The following is a 17,791-nucleotide window of genomic DNA, read 5'->3' as shown; positions in this document are numbered from 1 at the left end:
CCCGCCAAAGTCGACGACTATGCAACGACGCAGCCACAATCACAGGACTCTCGCAGGGACGACTCGACGGACGAGAAACAACAAGAGGAGAGAATGAGGAAACTGGTTGAAGAGCAACTGAAACCGTATGTCGAGGGATTGAAACAATCCCAGGCAATTACCAAAAAGCTCGAGGAAGGGTACACTCCTAAAGACATCACTGGAGTCTATAATGGTGGCTCTTACCTCGCCACCAACAATGACAGCGGTTCACTCTTGACCGTGAAACTGGGCGGAGATGTCCCATTGATTGCGAAACCAGGTATGCCTCTATGCTTTGGTTCTAAGCCAGTGCCCTTTATCGCATCTAATGTTAACTAATTTGAACGACAGGGGCAATGGTAGCTATGGATCCCAGTATGAACTTGAGAGGCCAGCTCTCCTTTTCATGGATGAAGCTTCTCACGAGAAGCGGATTCGGCAAATCAAAGATCACTGGAAACGGAGAAGTGATGCTTGCACCATCCTCCCTTGGTAGTATTGGAGTTATTCGCGTTAATACTGTCGAGCCCAATCCTGTGAAAGGTCGTGATCCACCTTTTACAAGCGAATGGAAGGTTGGAAGAGACGCTTTCCTAGCTGCGACACACGCAGTCGATAGTGACTACCAAACGCAAAATCTTCTTCAAGCTGTGTTCTCTGGTGAAGGTTTCTTCGTTTATACCTTCCGTGGTTGGGGACCCCTCTTTGTACAGGGTCTCGGGGGAGTCATTGAGAAAGAAGTACGTTGTTGTGCCCTTCCCGGTCTATGCGAAGCCATGTGGACTGATATGCTAATGATATACAGATCGCGGATGGCGAAACATTTACAATCGACAATGGTTACCTGGTAGCCTGGAATTGCCAGTACAAGATCGAGCGTGTAGCTTCCGGGGGTATTATTTCCGGGATTAGTTCTCGTGAGGGCCTTGCTTGCAGGTTCATGGGACCAGGCACGGTTTTCTACCAGACTCGCAAGATCCAGGACGTTGCGGCCCACTTGAAGAAGGCCAATCGCTGAAGTGCATCTTTTATCTCATTTTCCCTGGCTGGATTACCAGGATACATATACCCTCCTGTTTCTTTTCTTTTCTGTGTTTAGCTCTTTTGATACCTCTTTTGATTCGATTTTTTGGTGTTTTCTCGACGTTGTGAAATAGTACAGTAATAGGATCCTCTTGGTTTATGTCTATGTTAGTTTTGGGTATTTGGATACCCCGTCAAGAGCCGGATTGGGAAATGTAAGACAACGAACCCATGTTTAAGTCTTCAAATCGTTTAAATTTTTGGCTATTTGCTTTTCAGACCATCAAACTATCATCATCTAAACCATGAAGTTTCCCTCGTCATCATAATAACAGATAAAAAAGAAGCAAGAGAAATCTTTATACGACAGGGAAATAAAAAGAAAAGTAACAACCAAATGAGAATATGGGAATGACAACCACCATCCAGCAAGATAACCACCGGACCAACTGTTTAACCCTGGCGCTTTCTGCGGCCGACCTGTCCACGGAAACCAGTCTTGATGGCGGCGACCGAACGACGAGAACCGCACGAGTTGCAGGTGACGAAGTACAGACGGTTCTCACCCTTGTTGAGTTCGGTATCGGGGCTGCGGCAGGTTTTGCAGGTAACGTATTCGACTGTATCACTTAGTAAGAAGAAAAAGAAAACGGGAGAAAGGATTGCATACCGATATATCTTCTGAGGACGTGCTCAATCTGCTTCTGCTGGAAACGACCCTTGATAACCAAACGTCTGGCACCGTCGACACTTCCGCTGGTACCCAATTCGGCGAACAAGAACTGCATAACGTGGTCGTCCGAACGCTTCATACGCTTGCAGATATCGGCAATGTTGGCGAAAATGGTACGACGGTTACCTTCACGCAGACACTGAGGCGGCGGGATCTTGTACGACTTGGTACCGCTGGAGAGCATGTCGGGGTGGTGGCTCTGGATGAGGGAAAAGAAACGGTTGACGAGGAGCGAGTACGGGATGGCTTGCGTCGATTCGTGGGCCCAGATACCGGTGCCAGCTTCAAGGTCGCCCTCGGGGATCTCGTCCTTCTCGTCCGCACCTTGCTCCGCGACATCGGCCTCGGCCAGCTTGGCTTCGAAATCGCCTGTGTCGGCCTTCTTGGTAGTCCTCTTCTTCTTTTTCTTCAGCGCGGTAGGGTCGAACTCGCCGTCGGGGGTAGCTGCGGCTTCGTCGCCCTCGCCTTCATCCTTGGGCTTCTTTGTCGTCTTCTTCTTCTTGGACAGGCCCTTGAACATCTCGGTGACTTCGTCGACTTGCTCGTCCGCGCCTGTATATAGTCCGATAGTCATTAGAACTCATGCTCCGCCCAAGTGATTCAGTGTGGGATAACGTACCGGTGGGCTTCTCCTCGACAGGCTTCTCAACAGCCTGGGGGGCTTCTGTGACTTCGCCGTTCGTATCCATAATGACTGAACCTTCGCTGAAAGCGACCGACTTGCGTTGCTTCTGTTCGGCTTGTTAGATCGGAGGTTACCAAGTTAGAAAAAGAAAGCGAAAAAGATAGTCTGCTATAAGCGCAAGACCAAGGCAGTCAAGAAGAAATGGAGAATGCGTGGCAACGTGGTAGTAGTGCCCGAGGGGTCTGAATTGTGAAGGCTCGCGTTAAGAAAATGTGGGAGGGACCATCGGTAAATACGTACAGCCTCCGCCATGGTGTATTTATGATAAGTTATTGTGGTGTGGTACAAAGTCACTCACAGTTGAAGTTCAGAATAGTAGCTCAGTGTTATACTTCCCTCACAGCGAAATCTCTCTGAACTGTGTGAATCGAACCGTTTTTGGCGTCTCAAAGGCGACCCAGTCACTCGCTCTCGTGCACGTGACCTCTGAGTCAAGCGTATCGTCACCCGATTACCATACGGCACGTGACCCTCCTGGATTACATCAAGTCGACCATACTATCAACAGAGTAGTCGATATACAGTATTTATCACTAGCGTCGTCGGTATCAGTCCGGGTCTCTCAGCCCTCAGCGCATGCTTCGATCTTCAACCAAGCGGTAGGCAGGCCACTGCTTAACTTTCACGGTTTTATATCTCCGTCGTACCCCGCCCCCTCGTTCGTGCTTTCCGTCAATCACTCCATCATGGCCGCCGAACCCGCCGCCCCCAACCCATCGCCTCTCGGGGCATCTGGCTACATGGTGCCGTCGGTTGATAGGTATTCGTACGGCTCGGACGACGAAGTTGCCTCTCTGCCTTCGGAATCGACTTCGAGCTCGGATCTGGATGCGCTTTCAGATGATTACTCGGATGCGGAGGAGGAGTGGAGAGAGAGCATTGAACAGCTGGAGTTGCTCTTGTCGATGGTTCTTGTGCCGTTTGTGGGGAAGTACTTGGGGAGGAAATGTGCTTACTGGAGTATGTCTTCTGTCTCTTGTGGTCATCATAATCGCAAGGGTACTAACCGGTTGCTCGCTGCAGGCTGGACCAGATTCATGCAATGGAAGTACCCCGTCGAAGTCGTCGTGAACAACCAAGCTTCCTTTAAGGGAACTGGAGCCATGGCTGCACTTTAAGTTATTCGGTTCGAGTACGCCTATTTATGCGCAAGTCGTGCCATAATTCGCCATCCGAGTATCTACCTTTTCCGCAATTCTGTCCATATCATTCACTATACCCAGTTAAATACTTCACACCATGTTTGGACTTCAACGTTAATGGCGTTTGGGCGCGTCTTGATCATTCTGAAGCTGGGGATTGAACCACAGCTGAATTGTCTTATTGGGACAGGGAGCGTTCTGAAGCCGGTTCAACAGTCGGTGTTCAATAAGTGTCACCAAGTCAAGTGCAGAAGAAAATGAAATTGGCAGGGGAATATCGATTTGCAACAGCAGGTGAAAAACGCTACTTGAGACAAGCTGTCTATATACCCAATTGAACATTTTGCATCAGAACATGACCACGAAGCATGAAAGCATCTAGTAAACGCCTGTATCTCCCGAACACGCATGTCATATTGTGCCATGATATTATGTGACCCTACCCTTCATCAACTTCGTCGACTGTCTACCGCCCGCTCCCTGGCCTTCATCTTGACCACCGTCTCAGCCCTCTGCTGGGCTATTTGTTTCCTTTCTTCCCTTCCATCCATACTCCCAAACGAGTACCCCATCTCTCTCAATGCAGCTCGAGCATCCGGACCACCACACCCGTCCGGCGTCAAGAAGCGTTCCAACGGCTCTTCAAGGCACATCCCTTGCTGTGGTTCGAAGAGCTTGAGGCTTCCAATTGATGGATCTGTTCTCGAGATACTAGTGGCGGCGAGGTGGATGTCACGGATGGCGTCTTGCGGATGCCGGCGCTCGAGAGTTCTTTGGTGGGATTGCGAGTAGAATTGGTGGATTTGCTCGTCCTTGATGACTTTTTCGGCCCATGGGACTGTTTTGGTGTTGGACTCCTGCTAATAGATGTTAGACTGCCATGTTCCGGGAAGGATTGAATTAGCATACCCGTTGCAGGAATTCGCCGTGTTGTTCCAAGTTGGACACCGTCAAACGATTCGTACTATCTCCGGCTGTCTTCATTTTGGGCAGCCCTCGAAGGGTCTTCTACTCAACCGATCTGGAAAAGTCAGCAAAACAGGAACGTCAAAGGACGAGGTTGAACTTTACATGAGTTTAGCAACACAGAAGGGGATATCCAGGCCGGGACTGCACACAAGACATAAGACTAAACTGAAAGTATTTTGGCAGCGAGGCGTCATTGCCTTTGCCCAGCCAGATGCGCCCTTTATATGGGAGGAACGACCGAGACCACCAGAGGAAGGCCGCCGTACTGGTTTCAATACCACATCTGACAGGCATGATTACCACAAGGCATACTGTCCAGGCATACAACGCACCGTGTACTGGCCAGCGCATGGGGTAAGTGACCTCAAGTCCAGTATGTCGCTACTATTTTCATCATCGTAAGTCTCTCCAGGGTCAGGAACACGGACTGCCACGCGGTTGACTAGGGTCGCGAGCATCATCTGCTCCTGACCGCCCGATCACCACGAATCCCGTAGCGTTCTGGCCCAAGATCTGCAGGGCACGGGGAATCCATGCTGCAGGTCTGAAACGATCGTTCATGTCGAGCGCAGTCATTACGTGCAGAGACCAAGTTGTTGTCTGCGTGTTCGTGTTGACTCTTCAGCTTAGTTCGCTAAGATATCCGGTCATAGCCGTAATTTCTGCAAACACAGCCTGATCAGCGTGGGTTTAGGATGTCGTGCTCGTCTATAAGTACTCCGTAGGTTAGACAGAATAACAACTAAGCCAAGGCTTCCGATATCACCGAACAAACACATTCTCCGCTTGACATCTGTCGATCCGCTAATTTCCGACATTACGAACTACAATCCCCTCCCTATGACTAAGGACATAAGGACACGATAGTCCAATCCTTCGTCCGGAGTACTCCGCAAGTATAGTACAGAGTGTGCCATGCACCGAACGTTCGGTACATGGATGATCGACACGACTCCCCCATAAACGCCGAACAAGGCTGGAACACTCGACACCTGTTGTATACTCACAAAGGCCACCAACCGCCCAGCCGGGCACCAATCCCTGCCATAAACTGCAAATTGGGGACCATAGATAGCCGACGTGCCCCAGTCAATGGTCATGTGCCGGCTGAACAGTCCTGTGCGTTAATTGAAGTGTCTCTGCAGGAGCATGCAGAGAAAAGGGGCATGCATGGTGTGCAGAGTAGGATACAGTACTACAGAAATGAGAATTCGCAGCCTTCTGCATAATCTGTTTTTCTTTGGATAATATTACTGACGATTACATTACAAGGTCGGAGCCTCCTGTTACCTTCCTAAATAGGTTATGTGCAGTTATAACCCTGCTAAATATGGCTTTTTGATGTACATCGTGAGGCGATCACTGTTTATTACTCATTACTGCTGAAGTTCATAGTAACTCGGTACAGAAGACTCGGCTCATACTCTATAATCGGCGAGACTCGAGTCGCACTCTGGACGGACAGGCTGATCTAAAGCTTTCACGTGCTGTTCGACCGATGCATGCAGGTCCTGAGTCAGACTTTTTTTTACCTGTGGGATTTTGGGGTATAGCCTGCCCTACAGTATGCACATAAGACGTGGCTTCGTATCAGCTACGCAAGCTGCGGATACGGTGGCTTGTTGCGTGGTTTGAGATGTGATCGGGATACGAAAATGTTAGAAGGCTTGGAACAGTGTACTTGGTCTTTCTCTTGCTATCATACATGAAATAGCCCATGATCATTCGTCCATTCAAGCCACCCTCCAGTGCCACATGTTGATACTAACAATAATTATAAGAAGATAAGTCAGCAATGTCATTCGTCCAATGCTCGCCTTCCATCAGCATCTGGCTTTCTGCGCCTAGTGTAACCTGATTCTCTCACAGACACTGTCTTCTTAGCATCAAACCTTCGGGAAAGGCCTTGGTGCCTGCGTACACTGTGTTGATGTGAACGCCAGACCTCCAAATGCACAACAGTACTCAACACCGTATAATTTCGCGAACCCTCACTTGGAATCACTTTTGTTGTCGTCTTCTCCGTTTTTACATCTCTTCGTGGTCGGCCTCCATGTGCTGGTATCTTGCGTTCAGCTGTCGTTTCGCTCTTCTTAACTTTGATTGCTTTCCGCGGGGACGCATGCAACATACCAGAACCACTAATACCTAGTGCGGCGCTGGAACTCCGTCTCTCCTCTTTGATCTACCTCGTAATGGGCCATTAGCTCACATTCACTCCCATTGGCGTGCAGGCGTTACTTTGAGTGTCCCTGGCCATTTTTTACTGTACTTGCAGAGATTCTCCGCGAATGGATAGTCTCTAAGTTGGAAAGGAAACTATATAAGACCAATTTCGCTGTCAAAGTATCACACATAAACGATTACCTCCAACTCGAATTGCACCAAGCCGCGCTGCCCTAATCAGAAATGTACAGCTGCAGACCAGATCAATGCAATGTGTTCTGTCGCCAACAAAACTCAGTCGAAGGCCCAAATGCAATAGCCCCCATGCCAACTGCAGACGTTATGGGCTGTGAAGACCCGTTCCATGCGTCATATATAGAATTACTCGTGGCCCGCACGCTTTCGTCTTGGATTGTGATGTATGCAGTCGGTGAGCGGCCCATAAACCGTTGCCTAAACTGTGGTTGGTGATTCCAGGAGGCAAAGACGCGTTCCAACCATTATAGTGCAGTGACGTCGAACAGTCTGGGGTGGGAAAGAGGTAGTCTGGTTGATTGGTGCTTGTGGAAGTCTCCCATGTGCTGGATCTTTGTCGTCCAAGGCTATTGAGTCGTATACCGCGTCCAAGTCCTTCGTAATCATGCCCTCGTCCCTGTTGCATGCCGTGTCTCTTGAGCAGGTGTGAACTATGCTGTTGAATTCAGCGTCCAGGTCTATCTCGTTAGGGCCTGCGCCGTCGATGTTCCTGTTTGACTGGATTCTGGTACGGGCGATGGCTGGGTTGTAGGTTTGACTAATTAGACGATGATCCGAGGAGCACGCTTGCTTTGGAATAAGTTCAAGTTCATGGTGGTCTTGATCGTGGCTTTTCTACAGTTCTGGAGTATATGTGCCTAGTCCTCGCTGTACGTGCCGTGGGATATTACGCTCATGTTATATGACACTAGAGAAGAGAGCCTCTTTTGAATAGAGGCGACAGCGTTGGAAAGCTTTGGTTTCTTAGGGTTTCTGGGTGCGTCGTCTGCCTCGTCTGGCTGATGTCTCCTTTCAAGTAATCGCAGGTCTTCAGCTCTTTGTTTGCTCTAGATTCATTACGTGTTTGCTGGCATATCTTCAAAATTAGCTTCAGCTCGTCGAGATCCCAGTATCTTCTGCTTGCTTTCTCTTCATCATGAACGTGTTGATTCAAGTCGGTACACAGGATGCTTTTTGTACAATTTCAAGACGAGGCGTTTTCCCTACAATCACTCAGACCAAGTGTATGGTGTAGCGCTGTGCGATAGCCTTGACGGAGAGCTGTAGCAAGGGTGCGGATTGATCTGCGTCTGCATACACCGTGGAAGGAACTTCGTCATAATAGTGGTTGGAGAAGTATTGAGGGACCTGCGTTTCTGAGTCGCGTTCCCTTCGCGTAGCTTTGTTTATTTTGTCTTGTTCTTCTGCTGGCAATTCATTCAGATTCAACCGTGATCTTCTCGACAAGAAGTTCATCTCCGAGAACGTAAGGTCGGGTACTAGACTTTTGTGAGATGGACCAATAAACCCAGAAGCAAGAAGTCTACACTCGCGAGATTTGATAGGGAGAACGTTCGTCATTTGCCGAATATCCCCATGTTCGGACGAGAAGCGAGCTAACACAGAGTTAGCAACAACCTCAAAAGGTTGACAATCTGCACATACAGCCAGCCGTGTCTGAGACATGTTTGGCGCATGAAAATCATGACTCAGAGTTTGTTTCCGACTCTGTTTGGCTGTCTTCTTTTTCTTTGGACACTCTGGATTTGCGCGACGGTCATGTCCCTTGTACTCATTGCGATCGTTTCTGATTTTGCGCTGAGGTCTGCGCTCGTATCTACGTGCTCCTTTTCTCGAGTTCACGGCTTCATTCACAGGGCTCTGAGATGTGAAGGCTCGGGAGACGATTGCGGTGTTTGGAAAGAACGATCGAATATCTGCGCCCCGGAGGCTTCACTCAGGCGCGCAAATGGGCTGCGTGGGGAGAAGAGCATGTTGTCTGTTTGTCTGGTTAGTACGCTAGACATTACAGGTAACGATGATAGATGCAGTGATAGTAGAGGGAGTACCTGGTCCATTGGCGATGCGAGTCCAGCGACCTCCCTCGGCATCTTGCAACCATTTTCGGATGAAATAAGAGCTGTCCTGGTCCATTGGGCCGCGGTTCTCGCGAGTTTGCTGAGAGAAATGATATAGAATTCAAAAGAAGATTGAACGAGTGTGCTTGTTGGTGGATAGCTGTCGAGCCATTTGGGGAGGCGCGCTAGGAGGCAGCTACCTATACTAGTATCAACGGCAGGCATCCTCAATAGTGGCAGGTCACGGCGATGTCTTATTGTATTTAGTAGTATAATTCAACAGATAGTCAAGCATTCACCGAAGACTTTTTTCTCTAAAATCGCCCACAAATACAGCTAAAAGTCACTCATAAGAGGGATTATAGCTGGGGCATGGAGGGGTAACGATGATTATTATTATGTGAAAGAGAACAATACCCAATTAATATGGGCAATACTAGATAAATACAAGTGAGCTTTGATTGCTATACTATTAAAACAGATAATTGGAAGACAAACCACCAAAATCTGACTGTCACACATTTCTGCCCAATTGGGACATCCTGGTCTTTCGTATCATTTCTTTTCCTTTTTTTTTTCCTCCCCTCTCTTTTCTTTCTTTCTCTCACCACCCGCTTTTCACCTTTTTCCATCCACTCTCAACCAACTCTCTCTCTCTCTCTCTCTTCAATAATTAATCACTTCTTTTCTCTACACAACAAAAATGGCCAAACTTTTTGTCGGGTCTGCATTATCCAGTCTCGACTATCTCTGAAATTTTCAAACTGACACTAAATAGCGGCCTCTCCTGGCACACCACTGACGAATCCCTCCGCGCAGGTTTCGAGCAATTCGGTGCCGTTGATGAAGCTGTCAGTGCTCTCAATTTACTCCTCGTGTTCATTGCTTGCCTTTACTAACTCTCTGCAGATTGTTGTCAAGGACCGTGACTCTTTCCGCAGCCGTGGATTCGGTTTCGTCCGTTTCGCTGCCGAGGAAGATGCCGATGCCGCCATGAACGCCTTGAACAACCAGGAGTACGTTATAATCCTTTTTATTGAGCGAACAGGGAGACCTGGAAGATATTAACATTGCATAGGTTCGACGGCCGTACCATTCGCGTCGACAAGGCGGCCGACAAGCCCCCCCGCAGCAACGGAGGCTTCCAAGGTCGCGGCGGTTACAACAGCCGTGGAGGTGAAGACTCTCAGTACTCTGGAGGAGGTTACGGTACGTTTGAATATTTTTATTTTTGTTTTCCCCCCTACTGTTTTCGTCTTTTGTGCGGCTTTTATTGAGCAATGACTGACAATTTCCAGGCGGTGGTTACAACTCTGGTTACGGTGGTGGATACTAAGCGGTAACTTGTTGCTGCTGCTAAGTAGAATATCGAAAATGGTGCGAACACGGTCTTGCTGCTGGGCGCTTAAAAAAGGAACGCGAAATAATTCGATGGATATGGATCACAATTTGTTATTAATGACGGGAGATCTCGGTTGTATTTCTCATTGAGATGATATAATGCTATGAATTGTCGTGCTCTCATTCAGCGTAGATTCTGCTTCGTATATATAAAATCACTCTGTCCTAGGGAGATCTTCATGTGCTTCAGCATTAGAAATAGAAAGCGACCTCGCTAGATCCTTCTCTGCCTCTTCCTCATCAACCTTTGCCGCCTCCTTCTCAATGGCCCTCACATGGCCTACCAAATCCGTAACATGCACGTCTGCACTCCCCAGTCCCAGTCCATCCAGCGCCTTCTCAAGTAGATACAAATACTCAGCATTCCTCCCACTCTTTCCGCAACTTGTGCTAATCACGTCTGCGACACTCTGCGGCTCCCGATCGGCCGGCTCACGGAGGAACTGCGGGTTAGTGGGCAGACCGATGTACACCATACAGGTGATGGGGGTAGTCGGGGTATCAGCCGATGTAGCGGAAGTAGGTGTCGGATAGAACGGCGTGTAGTGAACCGTGTAGCCGTCTATCTCACGGTCGTCGAGATAGTCGTGGACCTCTTCAGCGTGGGACGCTGGGATGTGATATGCTGCGCCCCAGACTGCGGCTTTGGATGATGAGGATGGGACTTCGAGGTGTGCGAGCTGTTTCATTAACACCTTCTTGAGCTTAGATTACAAGATATAAAACGACATACTGGATCGTCTAATGTCTCCCAGAACTCCCGTTCGATCACAGTTACAACGCGTCCGGGGTTTTCTGTGGTTCCGCGATGGTCCGTACTGTTGCCATCTCAGCATTGATCAATGGAAAAACAGATATCCATGAGCACCGCATACCTAGCCTAGTAATGATGAAGCACAATCAGCATAAACCGCCTAATAGCCTACAACCAGGAATAAACCAACCTGCCAGAAGCGCCGCACGTAACCGCTGATATACCCCGGCACTCTCTGGTCTGCTCTAGCATCAGCAATCCGGTCTTCCCTTCAAAGGCCATGCATGTCATCTCATGTTGAGAGACTACTCCATACCATAGTGCGGTGGTGGCTTCCAGATCAAACTCCTGTGTAATTCTCAGTATGCTTTATTCATGTAGTATCCGAGCTCGGGATATTCTGCTCTTATGTATACACTTACCCGTAGCCAAACACCCAGAGATCCCCATTCGGAAAGTAATTTCGCCATGTCCGGCCTTCTGTTGTCGTATGCCTTTCCTCTGTTTCAGCTGCCATGTTAAAATATCTCAAGTGAGGCCAGATAATGACCTCCTTAGTTGGGTTGACTAATGTCGAGTCAGCTATCTGACAAAAAGAGGTGATCGAGATGATTGACAGCCGAGATCCTTAGGCACGCTTCTTGTTTGCATTGTTTGTTCCCGTGTCATCGTACATCGTCAGCGCTGTTCGTCTTGCGCAATTCTTGTTTCTTCTTGGTCATATATGTCTACTGTTCATTTGTCTAGTGAGTACTACTATCTCATTAGGGAATACAGATGAGGCGGCGAAGTTAACTATATTAGATCCAATACGGATATGATTTATCTAAGCTTTGCATCATAGGCGATTGGTCTTCACGGAAATATACAAACAGGAACATACAGGGCAATTGATATTTGACATAAACTTCCAGAGTCGATACGTTCCTGAACCAGACGTATGCTCGGTTTACTTTCCACAATCATATCCATCATGACAGGCTTGTTCCGTCTTCTGCGGTCACAGTATAGTCCGCCAAAGGATCCCACAGATGTTTCCTTTGCCGGAAAGACAATCCTCTTGACAGGTGCCACTTCCGGTCTTGGATATGAAGCAGCCATTAAATTTCTCAGCCAAGGCGTGGAAACTTTGATCATAGGGTGTCGCAATGTGCAACGAGGCGATGCAGTCAAGACGGAACTTGAGAAACGCACAAATAGACCGGACGTCATTCGAATCTGGGAGCTCGAGATGAGCAGCTGGCAGAGTATAAAGAGTTTTGCGGACCGTGTCGACACAGAGCTTAGCCAGTTGGATGTCGCCGTGCTGAATGCTGGGCTGTGGAATCGGGATTATACAGTCTCCCCCGAGGGATGGGAGGAGACCTTGCAGGTCAATACGTTGTCTACTGCGCTGTTGGCAATTCTGCTACTTCCCAAACTCCGCGATAGCTCGAGTACATCGCACGCGACGCATCTGACAGTTGTGTCTAGTCAGCTGTTTTGTCGGGTTCGTCCTACACATCTCCGGACAGATGGCAGTCTTCTAGAGCACGTGAACAACCGAAGCAACTTCTCCGGGCCTATGCAATATGCCATCTCCAAGCTTCTTCTAGAATATATGTTGAAGATGGCCGCCCATCGAGTACGACACGAGAACGGAACTCTCCCGGTAATCATCAACACAGTGAGTCCGGGCTTCTGTGCATCGTCTTTAGGACGGCAATACAACCGGATCCATGAGCGATCAGCAGCATGGCTCGAGTTCAAGCTGTTGGCACGAACGAGCGAACAAGGCAGTCGATCGTTGGTCAGTGCGACATACCAGGGCGTGGAATCGCACGGGCGATGTTGGCGCAGTGATGGTTATCTCGAGTATGTTTGTCTTTCTTATATTTCCCCTGGCTAATGCAGGCTAACGCATCGCAGTGAATCGAATGCGTTGACGACTGGGGCGGAGGGGTGGCAGTTCCAGGAGAAGGCGTGGAAAGAGATATTACAGGTTTTGATTGAGCAAGCAGGAGAAGTGGAGGAAATTGTTGGAGAGCCCAATTGATACCCAATGTGTGTATATAGTAGTATGGTTTCTGTTGAGTGTAATTGTTCTGAACGCAGGGGTAGTATACCGAGTAAAGAGCCTCCGCTCCGCCTATGAACCCGTGGGCCGTACAAGTCACTCGGTCTCACTATGTGATACCCGTCTTTCTGTTTCTTTTCTATAATATACCATCACCATACACCATGTCATTCCTCTCAGCCACTTCACACAGCTAAATAAAAAACCAATATCTTCTCTTGGCAGCAGCTACTTGCCCCACGGCTCCGCTCCGACGAACGAACAAACGCTCTTTCTTCTCTCTCTCTCCTGAACGGACTCCTTACAACCTTGTTTCTGTTTTATTTGCTCCTGGCTCGAGTATTTTAGTCTCGCCCTGTTCTACCTGGTTACTTCTTTGTATTCTCCTCTATCAGAGACTCAGTTAAGCTCCGTCGCCTTGTCGCCGCACCGTTACGTCAAACTTAAAACGTTCTTGTGCCGGTGTCATGGCATACAACAAATCTTATAACCCCGATGCGCTGCCGGCGTAAGTGGATATTGGATCAACGGAGAATATGGGTAATTGCTGACTGTGGGATTGGGGGATTTACAGACACGCAGAACCGGAACAGGTACGTCCCTCATCCCACGCTTACCCGGAGTTTGTATAGCAAGAACCCCGCGACTGATCGCTGGACTTGAACCGAAATTACAGGTCGCCCAGATGATTGGTGCTATGCAAACAGGACCATCGCATCCAGCTCAGCCAAAAGCCGCTCGCCCAGTAGTACCACACTCCTCTTCTAGCAGTATTCCCCCGCGAGTTCCGGTTTCGTCAGCATCGTCACATTCCCTACATCCAGCACACAACGGGCGCCCGCCAGTAAGCGCACCTCCGAGCCAATACCGCCCCTCGCATACCCTCCATCCCTCTCCCCCGCCGCAGAACTACGGCTTCGGACCACCACCAGCGCATCCGGTTCGGAATCGACCCCCACCGGCGTCGCGTCCACCACAATCACCACAGCCTCCTCCCTTGTCTGTCGCCAGCAATGACCCGCAGCAGCTGTTTCCCTTGTTCCGGGCTGCCAATGTCTCCCACTCGGGCGCACTGACGGAGATGGAGCTGGGCTCTGCTCTGGTCAATGGCGACTACACCTCATTTCATCCGAAGACTGTGAAGATGATGATCCGCATGTTCGACCGGAATGGTAGCGGGACCATCTCGTTCGACGAATTTGTGTCATTGTGGCGGTATTTAGCGGCATGGCGGGAGCTGTTCGACCGGTTCGACGAAGATCGTAGCGGGCGCATTAGTTTGCAGGAGTTTGAGAAGTCGCTGGTCGCATTTGGGTATCGGTTGAGTCAACCATTTGTGACGGTGCTGTTTACAACATTCGAGAGCAAGGGTCGCCAGAGGAATTCATCCGCGATGATGGGACCGGCTAAGCTGGGTATGAGCTTTGATCTGTTCGTCCAGGCGTGCATTAGCTTGCGTCGAATGACGGATGTGTTCAAGCGGTATGACGATGATCGAGACGGTTATGTAACGGTCAGCTTCGAAGAGTTTTTGACAGGTGAGCGCTGTTTGCATTGACCGATTCCTGAACCGACTGACGGAATATCTAGAAATCATACAACTACAAGACTAAAGTTGGTTGAGCATGGAAGTGTTTCTTTATTCCGATAGTTTTATACCCCTACTCATCCATAGAAATTGATCACGGCATTTCTCTGTAGCAATGTCCGCGTACCCGTATGTATATGTCTGCAACAACTGCATTGTTAACACACGTATCAAACGCTCAAGCGCAAAAGCCAGCGTCAACACACCTAAATCCGACGAAACAGATCGTCTACTGTCAGCCATGCGCAATCAGGTTGAAACAAGTCCAGCAAGATGACATCCCACTCGGCGCTTCTCCTGGCGATCACGCGTTATTGGTAGTGCATAGTGCAGGCCAAGATATAATTAGTCCCTGCCTCCGGAATACATTTAAAGTGTTCTTGTAAAGAAAACTCTTCAACTTCATTCTCTCATTACCCTTTGTTTATTTTTATATATATTGCATACATCGGAAGACGCCGTGAGCAAGCCGGACTTCTCCACTGAAAACGTCTTTCTCGGCGATAGCCAGAATTAAAACTCCGACCAAACGGAAGAATACAAGATTCGCCCCTTTTCATTCTTTCCACACCTTTAACATATTTCCTCAGGAAGGATATCAATCCATGATGTCGGGACGCCCACCCTCAAGAGAGAGCAACCACACCCTGTCCGACTTGACCAAACCGGTCTTCGCCCAGTCACATACCGAGCTATCCTCGTCCCGACAGACCACCGCACCTTCCACCCCAACCGATATGTCCACGACCCCGATTCAACGGAGAGAGCAGGAAAAGCTACAAGGGCAGGCGGGAGAATCGCCTCCAGACACGCCGGTTAATGGCGATGAGAATGCTAATGGCGATGGTGCTCCGCTGGATCGGACACAGTCGCAGACGAATCAGCTGGGGACTAAGCAGATTGCGGTTATTATGACGGCGCTTTGTGTATGTTCTCGTTTTTGAAGAGTAGCCGAATTGATGACTGACGGGACGTGGATTTAGTTGGCTCTGTTTTTGGCGGCTTTGGATATGGTACGTTCCCTACCCTACGCATGTCTGTTCCAAGGGACATGCTAATAACGGTTTAGACCATTGTTTCCACCGCACTCCCCGTTATGGCCGCGTATTTCGGCGCCAGTGAAAGTGGCTACTCATGGATGGCATCGTCATACCTCCTCGCCAATGCGTCGTGTATCCCCTTATGGGGTAAAGTCAGCGACATCTGGGGCAGAAGGCACGTCATTCTGCTGGCCAATTTCGTCTTCCTGATCGCTAGTTTGATCTGCGCCCTGGCTATTAACCTGCCTATGATGTTGGCTGGACGTGCGATTCAGGGTATTGGTGGTGGTGGAATCGTTGTCTTGGCCAACATTTCCGTGTCGGATTTGTTCAGTGTCAGACAACGCCCTATGTACTACGGTATCTTTGGTGCCATTTGGGCTATTGCAGGTGCCCTCGGACCCATTATCGGAGGTGCCTTTACCACCAGCGTGACCTGGAGATGGTGTTTCTGGCTGAACCTGCCGGTTGGCGGCGTGTCATTGGTGGCGCTTTTCTTCTTCCTCAAGATCGAATCCCCCAAGACGCCGTTCATGGCCGGCATCCGCAGCATCGATTGGGCAGGTGTACTTCTCATCATCGGCGGAACCCTCATGTTTCTCTTCGGCCTCGAATTTGGCGGCATCGACTACCCCTGGGCCTCGCCCACAGTCATCTGCCTAATCGTCTTCGGCGTGGTAACCTGGGTCGTCGCCATGATGAACGAATGGAAGCTCGCCAGATACCCTATCATCCCCCTCCGCCTCTTCAATAACTGGCACAACATCTGTATCTTCACCGTTAACTTCTGCCACTCCTTCACCTTCATCGCCGGAAACTACTACCTCCCCCTCTACTTCCAAACAGTCCTCCAAGCCACCCCCATCCTCTCCGGCGTCTACGTCCTCCCTCTCTGCCTCTCTCTCTCATTCACCTCCATCGCCACAGGCGCGATCATCAAAATTACGGGCCGTTACCGCGAACTTATCGTCGCAGGCCTCATCTTCATGACCCTCGGCTACGGCCTCTTCATCAACCTACAACCCTACGCCTCCTGGCCGCGCATCATTATCTTCCAAATAATCGCGGGTATCGGTGTAGGACCAATCTTCCAATCCCCCCTCGTCGGCCTACAGGCCAACATCCACTCCGCAGATGTCGCAACCGCAACCGCAACTTTCAATTTCATCCGCCAAGCTTCCGCCTCCATGGCCGTCGTCCTGGGTACAGTCGTCTACCAGAACATTCTGGGAAAACAAACCTCTTCGCTCTCCGGGAAAGTAGGCTCTGAGACCGCGCAGAAACTCGCGAATTCCTTCTCGGGTTCCTCCAAGCCTCTCATTGCATCTCTTGAACCGGAACAGCGCCGCGCTGTCCTCGAAACGTTCACCTACGTGCTCAGTCGTCTGTGGATCTTCTACACGGCTGTTATCGGCCTCGCGCTGATTGTTAGTTTCTTCATTCGGCCCGTGACGCTGAGCAAGTCGCATACGCTTGCGAAGACCGGACTTGAGGAGCAGGAGCGCGCTAGACAGGAGATTCTCGCTGCGGAACGGGCGAAGAAGGGGAAGGATGAGTCTGCTGCAGAGAAGGGGGGTGCTTAGCTCATTGACTAGGACTTCTCTTGTGCTCAAGGAAGCTATCGCGCTGGCGTGGTAGTACTATTGGCTCGGCCTGGGTTAAAAAAGTTGTTTCTTCTAGATATCCCATATGCTATTTAAATTTAATTATCAAAAGTTCGTGTCCATTACGGTACTATGTAAGTTCAGTTGTTGCTATGCAAGCAATGCATTGTTAAACCCTATCTTGGATAAAACCCTTATATACATTATGTTCATAGTAATGATAACCACATCCATGCCTTCTAAAGTACCAACAGGAAGAAATAAAGCGAAAGAAAACGAAGAAAACGAAACGAAACGAAACGAAACGAAAGGGAAGGGAAAAAAAAGTCATCCTGAATTTCACATGCTTGATACTTGCATGTTATGTCAACAAGAGTAATCAGTGTGTAGAGAAGGCAATGGTTAAAAGAAAGATAGAAATCCGAAGAAAAGATAGAGAAAAGAAAAGAGAGTTACCAGCAATGAGAGTGTAGGTGGTCCATCTCAAATGGATGAAGACCGAGATAGATTGACACA

The 17,791-nt window shown here is 49.3% G+C and overlaps 10 protein-coding genes across 10 annotated transcripts; 6 read left to right on the top strand and 4 right to left on the bottom strand.

Annotated features, from left to right (window-relative positions):
• Positions 1–93: 93 nt before the first annotated feature.
• Positions 94–1,039, top strand: EURHEDRAFT_446517 (AIM24 family protein; the record flags this gene model as incomplete). The annotated part of the gene is made up of 3 exons (XM_040783611.1): positions 94–301; positions 373–761; positions 827–1,039. The coding sequence occupies 3 exons, from the start codon at positions 94–96 to the stop codon at positions 1,037–1,039; spliced, it is 810 nt and encodes a 269-aa protein (XP_040642965.1).
• Positions 1,040–1,497: 458 nt separating this feature from the next.
• EURHEDRAFT_374337 (translation initiation factor eIF2 subunit beta) lies at positions 1,498–2,714 on the bottom strand (the record flags this gene model as incomplete). Its single annotated transcript, XM_040778628.1, has 4 exons — positions 1,498–1,664; positions 1,715–2,329; positions 2,397–2,508; positions 2,703–2,714. 4 exons carry the CDS (start codon positions 2,712–2,714, stop codon positions 1,498–1,500), a joined length of 906 nt encoding a protein of 301 aa, XP_040642964.1.
• A 434-nt stretch (positions 2,715–3,148) lies between these two features.
• On the top strand, positions 3,149–3,580 carry EURHEDRAFT_374336 (uncharacterized protein; the record flags this gene model as incomplete). The annotated part of the gene is made up of 2 exons (XM_040778627.1): positions 3,149–3,422; positions 3,486–3,580. 2 exons carry the CDS (start codon positions 3,149–3,151, stop codon positions 3,578–3,580), a joined length of 369 nt encoding a protein of 122 aa, XP_040642963.1.
• A 473-nt stretch (positions 3,581–4,053) lies between these two features.
• On the bottom strand, positions 4,054–4,588 carry EURHEDRAFT_374335 (uncharacterized protein; the record flags this gene model as incomplete). The annotated part of the gene is made up of 2 exons (XM_040778626.1): positions 4,054–4,464; positions 4,514–4,588. The coding sequence occupies 2 exons, from the start codon at positions 4,586–4,588 to the stop codon at positions 4,054–4,056; spliced, it is 486 nt and encodes a 161-aa protein (XP_040642962.1).
• A 3,399-nt stretch (positions 4,589–7,987) lies between these two features.
• Positions 7,988–8,908, bottom strand: EURHEDRAFT_374334 (uncharacterized protein; the record flags this gene model as incomplete). Its single annotated transcript, XM_040778625.1, has 3 exons — positions 7,988–8,579; positions 8,630–8,753; positions 8,824–8,908. 3 exons carry the CDS (start codon positions 8,906–8,908, stop codon positions 7,988–7,990), a joined length of 801 nt encoding a protein of 266 aa, XP_040642961.1.
• Positions 8,909–9,535: 627 nt separating this feature from the next.
• EURHEDRAFT_512527 (RNA recognition motif domain-containing protein) lies at positions 9,536–10,168 on the top strand (the record flags this gene model as incomplete). The annotated part of the gene is made up of 5 exons (XM_040786073.1): positions 9,536–9,555; positions 9,611–9,683; positions 9,742–9,848; positions 9,911–10,041; positions 10,131–10,168. 5 exons carry the CDS (start codon positions 9,536–9,538, stop codon positions 10,166–10,168), a joined length of 369 nt encoding a protein of 122 aa, XP_040642960.1.
• EURHEDRAFT_133927 (gamma-glutamylcyclotransferase) lies at positions 10,145–11,710 on the bottom strand. The gene is made up of 6 exons (XM_040777748.1): positions 11,410–11,710; positions 11,304–11,335; positions 11,178–11,227; positions 11,109–11,113; positions 10,967–11,051; positions 10,145–10,913 (listed from the first exon to the last, which is right to left on the bottom strand). The coding sequence occupies exons 1-6, from the start codon at positions 11,502–11,504 to the stop codon at positions 10,389–10,391; spliced, it is 792 nt and encodes a 263-aa protein (XP_040642959.1). The 5' UTR covers positions 11,505–11,710; the 3' UTR covers positions 10,145–10,388.
• A 250-nt stretch (positions 11,711–11,960) lies between these two features.
• On the top strand, positions 11,961–13,022 carry EURHEDRAFT_446677 (putative short-chain dehydrogenase/reductase family protein; the record flags this gene model as incomplete). The annotated part of the gene is made up of 2 exons (XM_040783624.1): positions 11,961–12,841; positions 12,896–13,022. 2 exons carry the CDS (start codon positions 11,961–11,963, stop codon positions 13,020–13,022), a joined length of 1,008 nt encoding a protein of 335 aa, XP_040642958.1.
• Positions 13,023–13,612: 590 nt separating this feature from the next.
• On the top strand, positions 13,613–14,754 carry EURHEDRAFT_408544 (EF-hand). The gene is made up of 2 exons (XM_040780857.1): positions 13,613–14,581; positions 14,634–14,754. The coding sequence occupies exons 1-2, from the start codon at positions 13,729–13,731 to the stop codon at positions 14,654–14,656; spliced, it is 876 nt and encodes a 291-aa protein (XP_040642957.1). The 5' UTR covers positions 13,613–13,728; the 3' UTR covers positions 14,657–14,754.
• A 235-nt stretch (positions 14,755–14,989) lies between these two features.
• Positions 14,990–17,498, top strand: EURHEDRAFT_408542 (MDR family MFS transporter). The gene is made up of 3 exons (XM_040780856.1): positions 14,990–15,557; positions 15,615–15,644; positions 15,701–17,498. The coding sequence occupies exons 1-3, from the start codon at positions 15,237–15,239 to the stop codon at positions 17,252–17,254; spliced, it is 1,905 nt and encodes a 634-aa protein (XP_040642956.1). The 5' UTR covers positions 14,990–15,236; the 3' UTR covers positions 17,255–17,498.
• The last annotated feature ends 293 nt before the right edge of the window (positions 17,499–17,791 follow it).

This window comes from Aspergillus ruber (genome assembly GCF_000600275.1).
Source record: "Aspergillus ruber CBS 135680 unplaced genomic scaffold scaffold00002, whole genome shotgun sequence".
NCBI lineage: Eukaryota > Fungi > Ascomycota > Eurotiomycetes > Eurotiales > Aspergillaceae > Aspergillus > Aspergillus ruber.
Note: the sequence above shows the minus strand (reverse complement) of the source record. Positions and strands in the feature narration are given on the sequence as shown.

Coding starts and splice junctions, on each gene's coding strand:
- EURHEDRAFT_408544 (XM_040780857.1), top strand. CDS start 13,729: ATGATTGGTGCTATGCAAACAGGACCATCGCATCCAGCTCAGCCAAAA. Junction 14,582..14,633: donor CTTCGAAGAGTTTTTGACAG/GTGAGCGCTGTT, acceptor CGGAATATCTAG/AAATCATACAACTACAAGAC.
- EURHEDRAFT_133927 (XM_040777748.1), bottom strand. CDS start 11,504: ATGGCAGCTGAAACAGAGGAAAGGCATACGACAACAGAAGGCCGGACA. Junction 11,228..11,303: donor GAAGCCACCACCGCACTATG/GTATGGAGTAGT, acceptor ATGCTAGAGCAG/ACCAGAGAGTGCCGGGGTAT. Junction 10,914..10,966: donor GGGAGACATTAGACGATCCA/GTATGTCGTTTT, acceptor TTAATGAAACAG/CTCGCACACCTCGAAGTCCC.
- EURHEDRAFT_408542 (XM_040780856.1), top strand. CDS start 15,237: ATGATGTCGGGACGCCCACCCTCAAGAGAGAGCAACCACACCCTGTCC. Junction 15,558..15,614: donor TTATTATGACGGCGCTTTGT/GTATGTTCTCGT, acceptor ACGTGGATTTAG/TTGGCTCTGTTTTTGGCGGC. Junction 15,645..15,700: donor TTTTGGCGGCTTTGGATATG/GTACGTTCCCTA, acceptor ATAACGGTTTAG/ACCATTGTTTCCACCGCACT.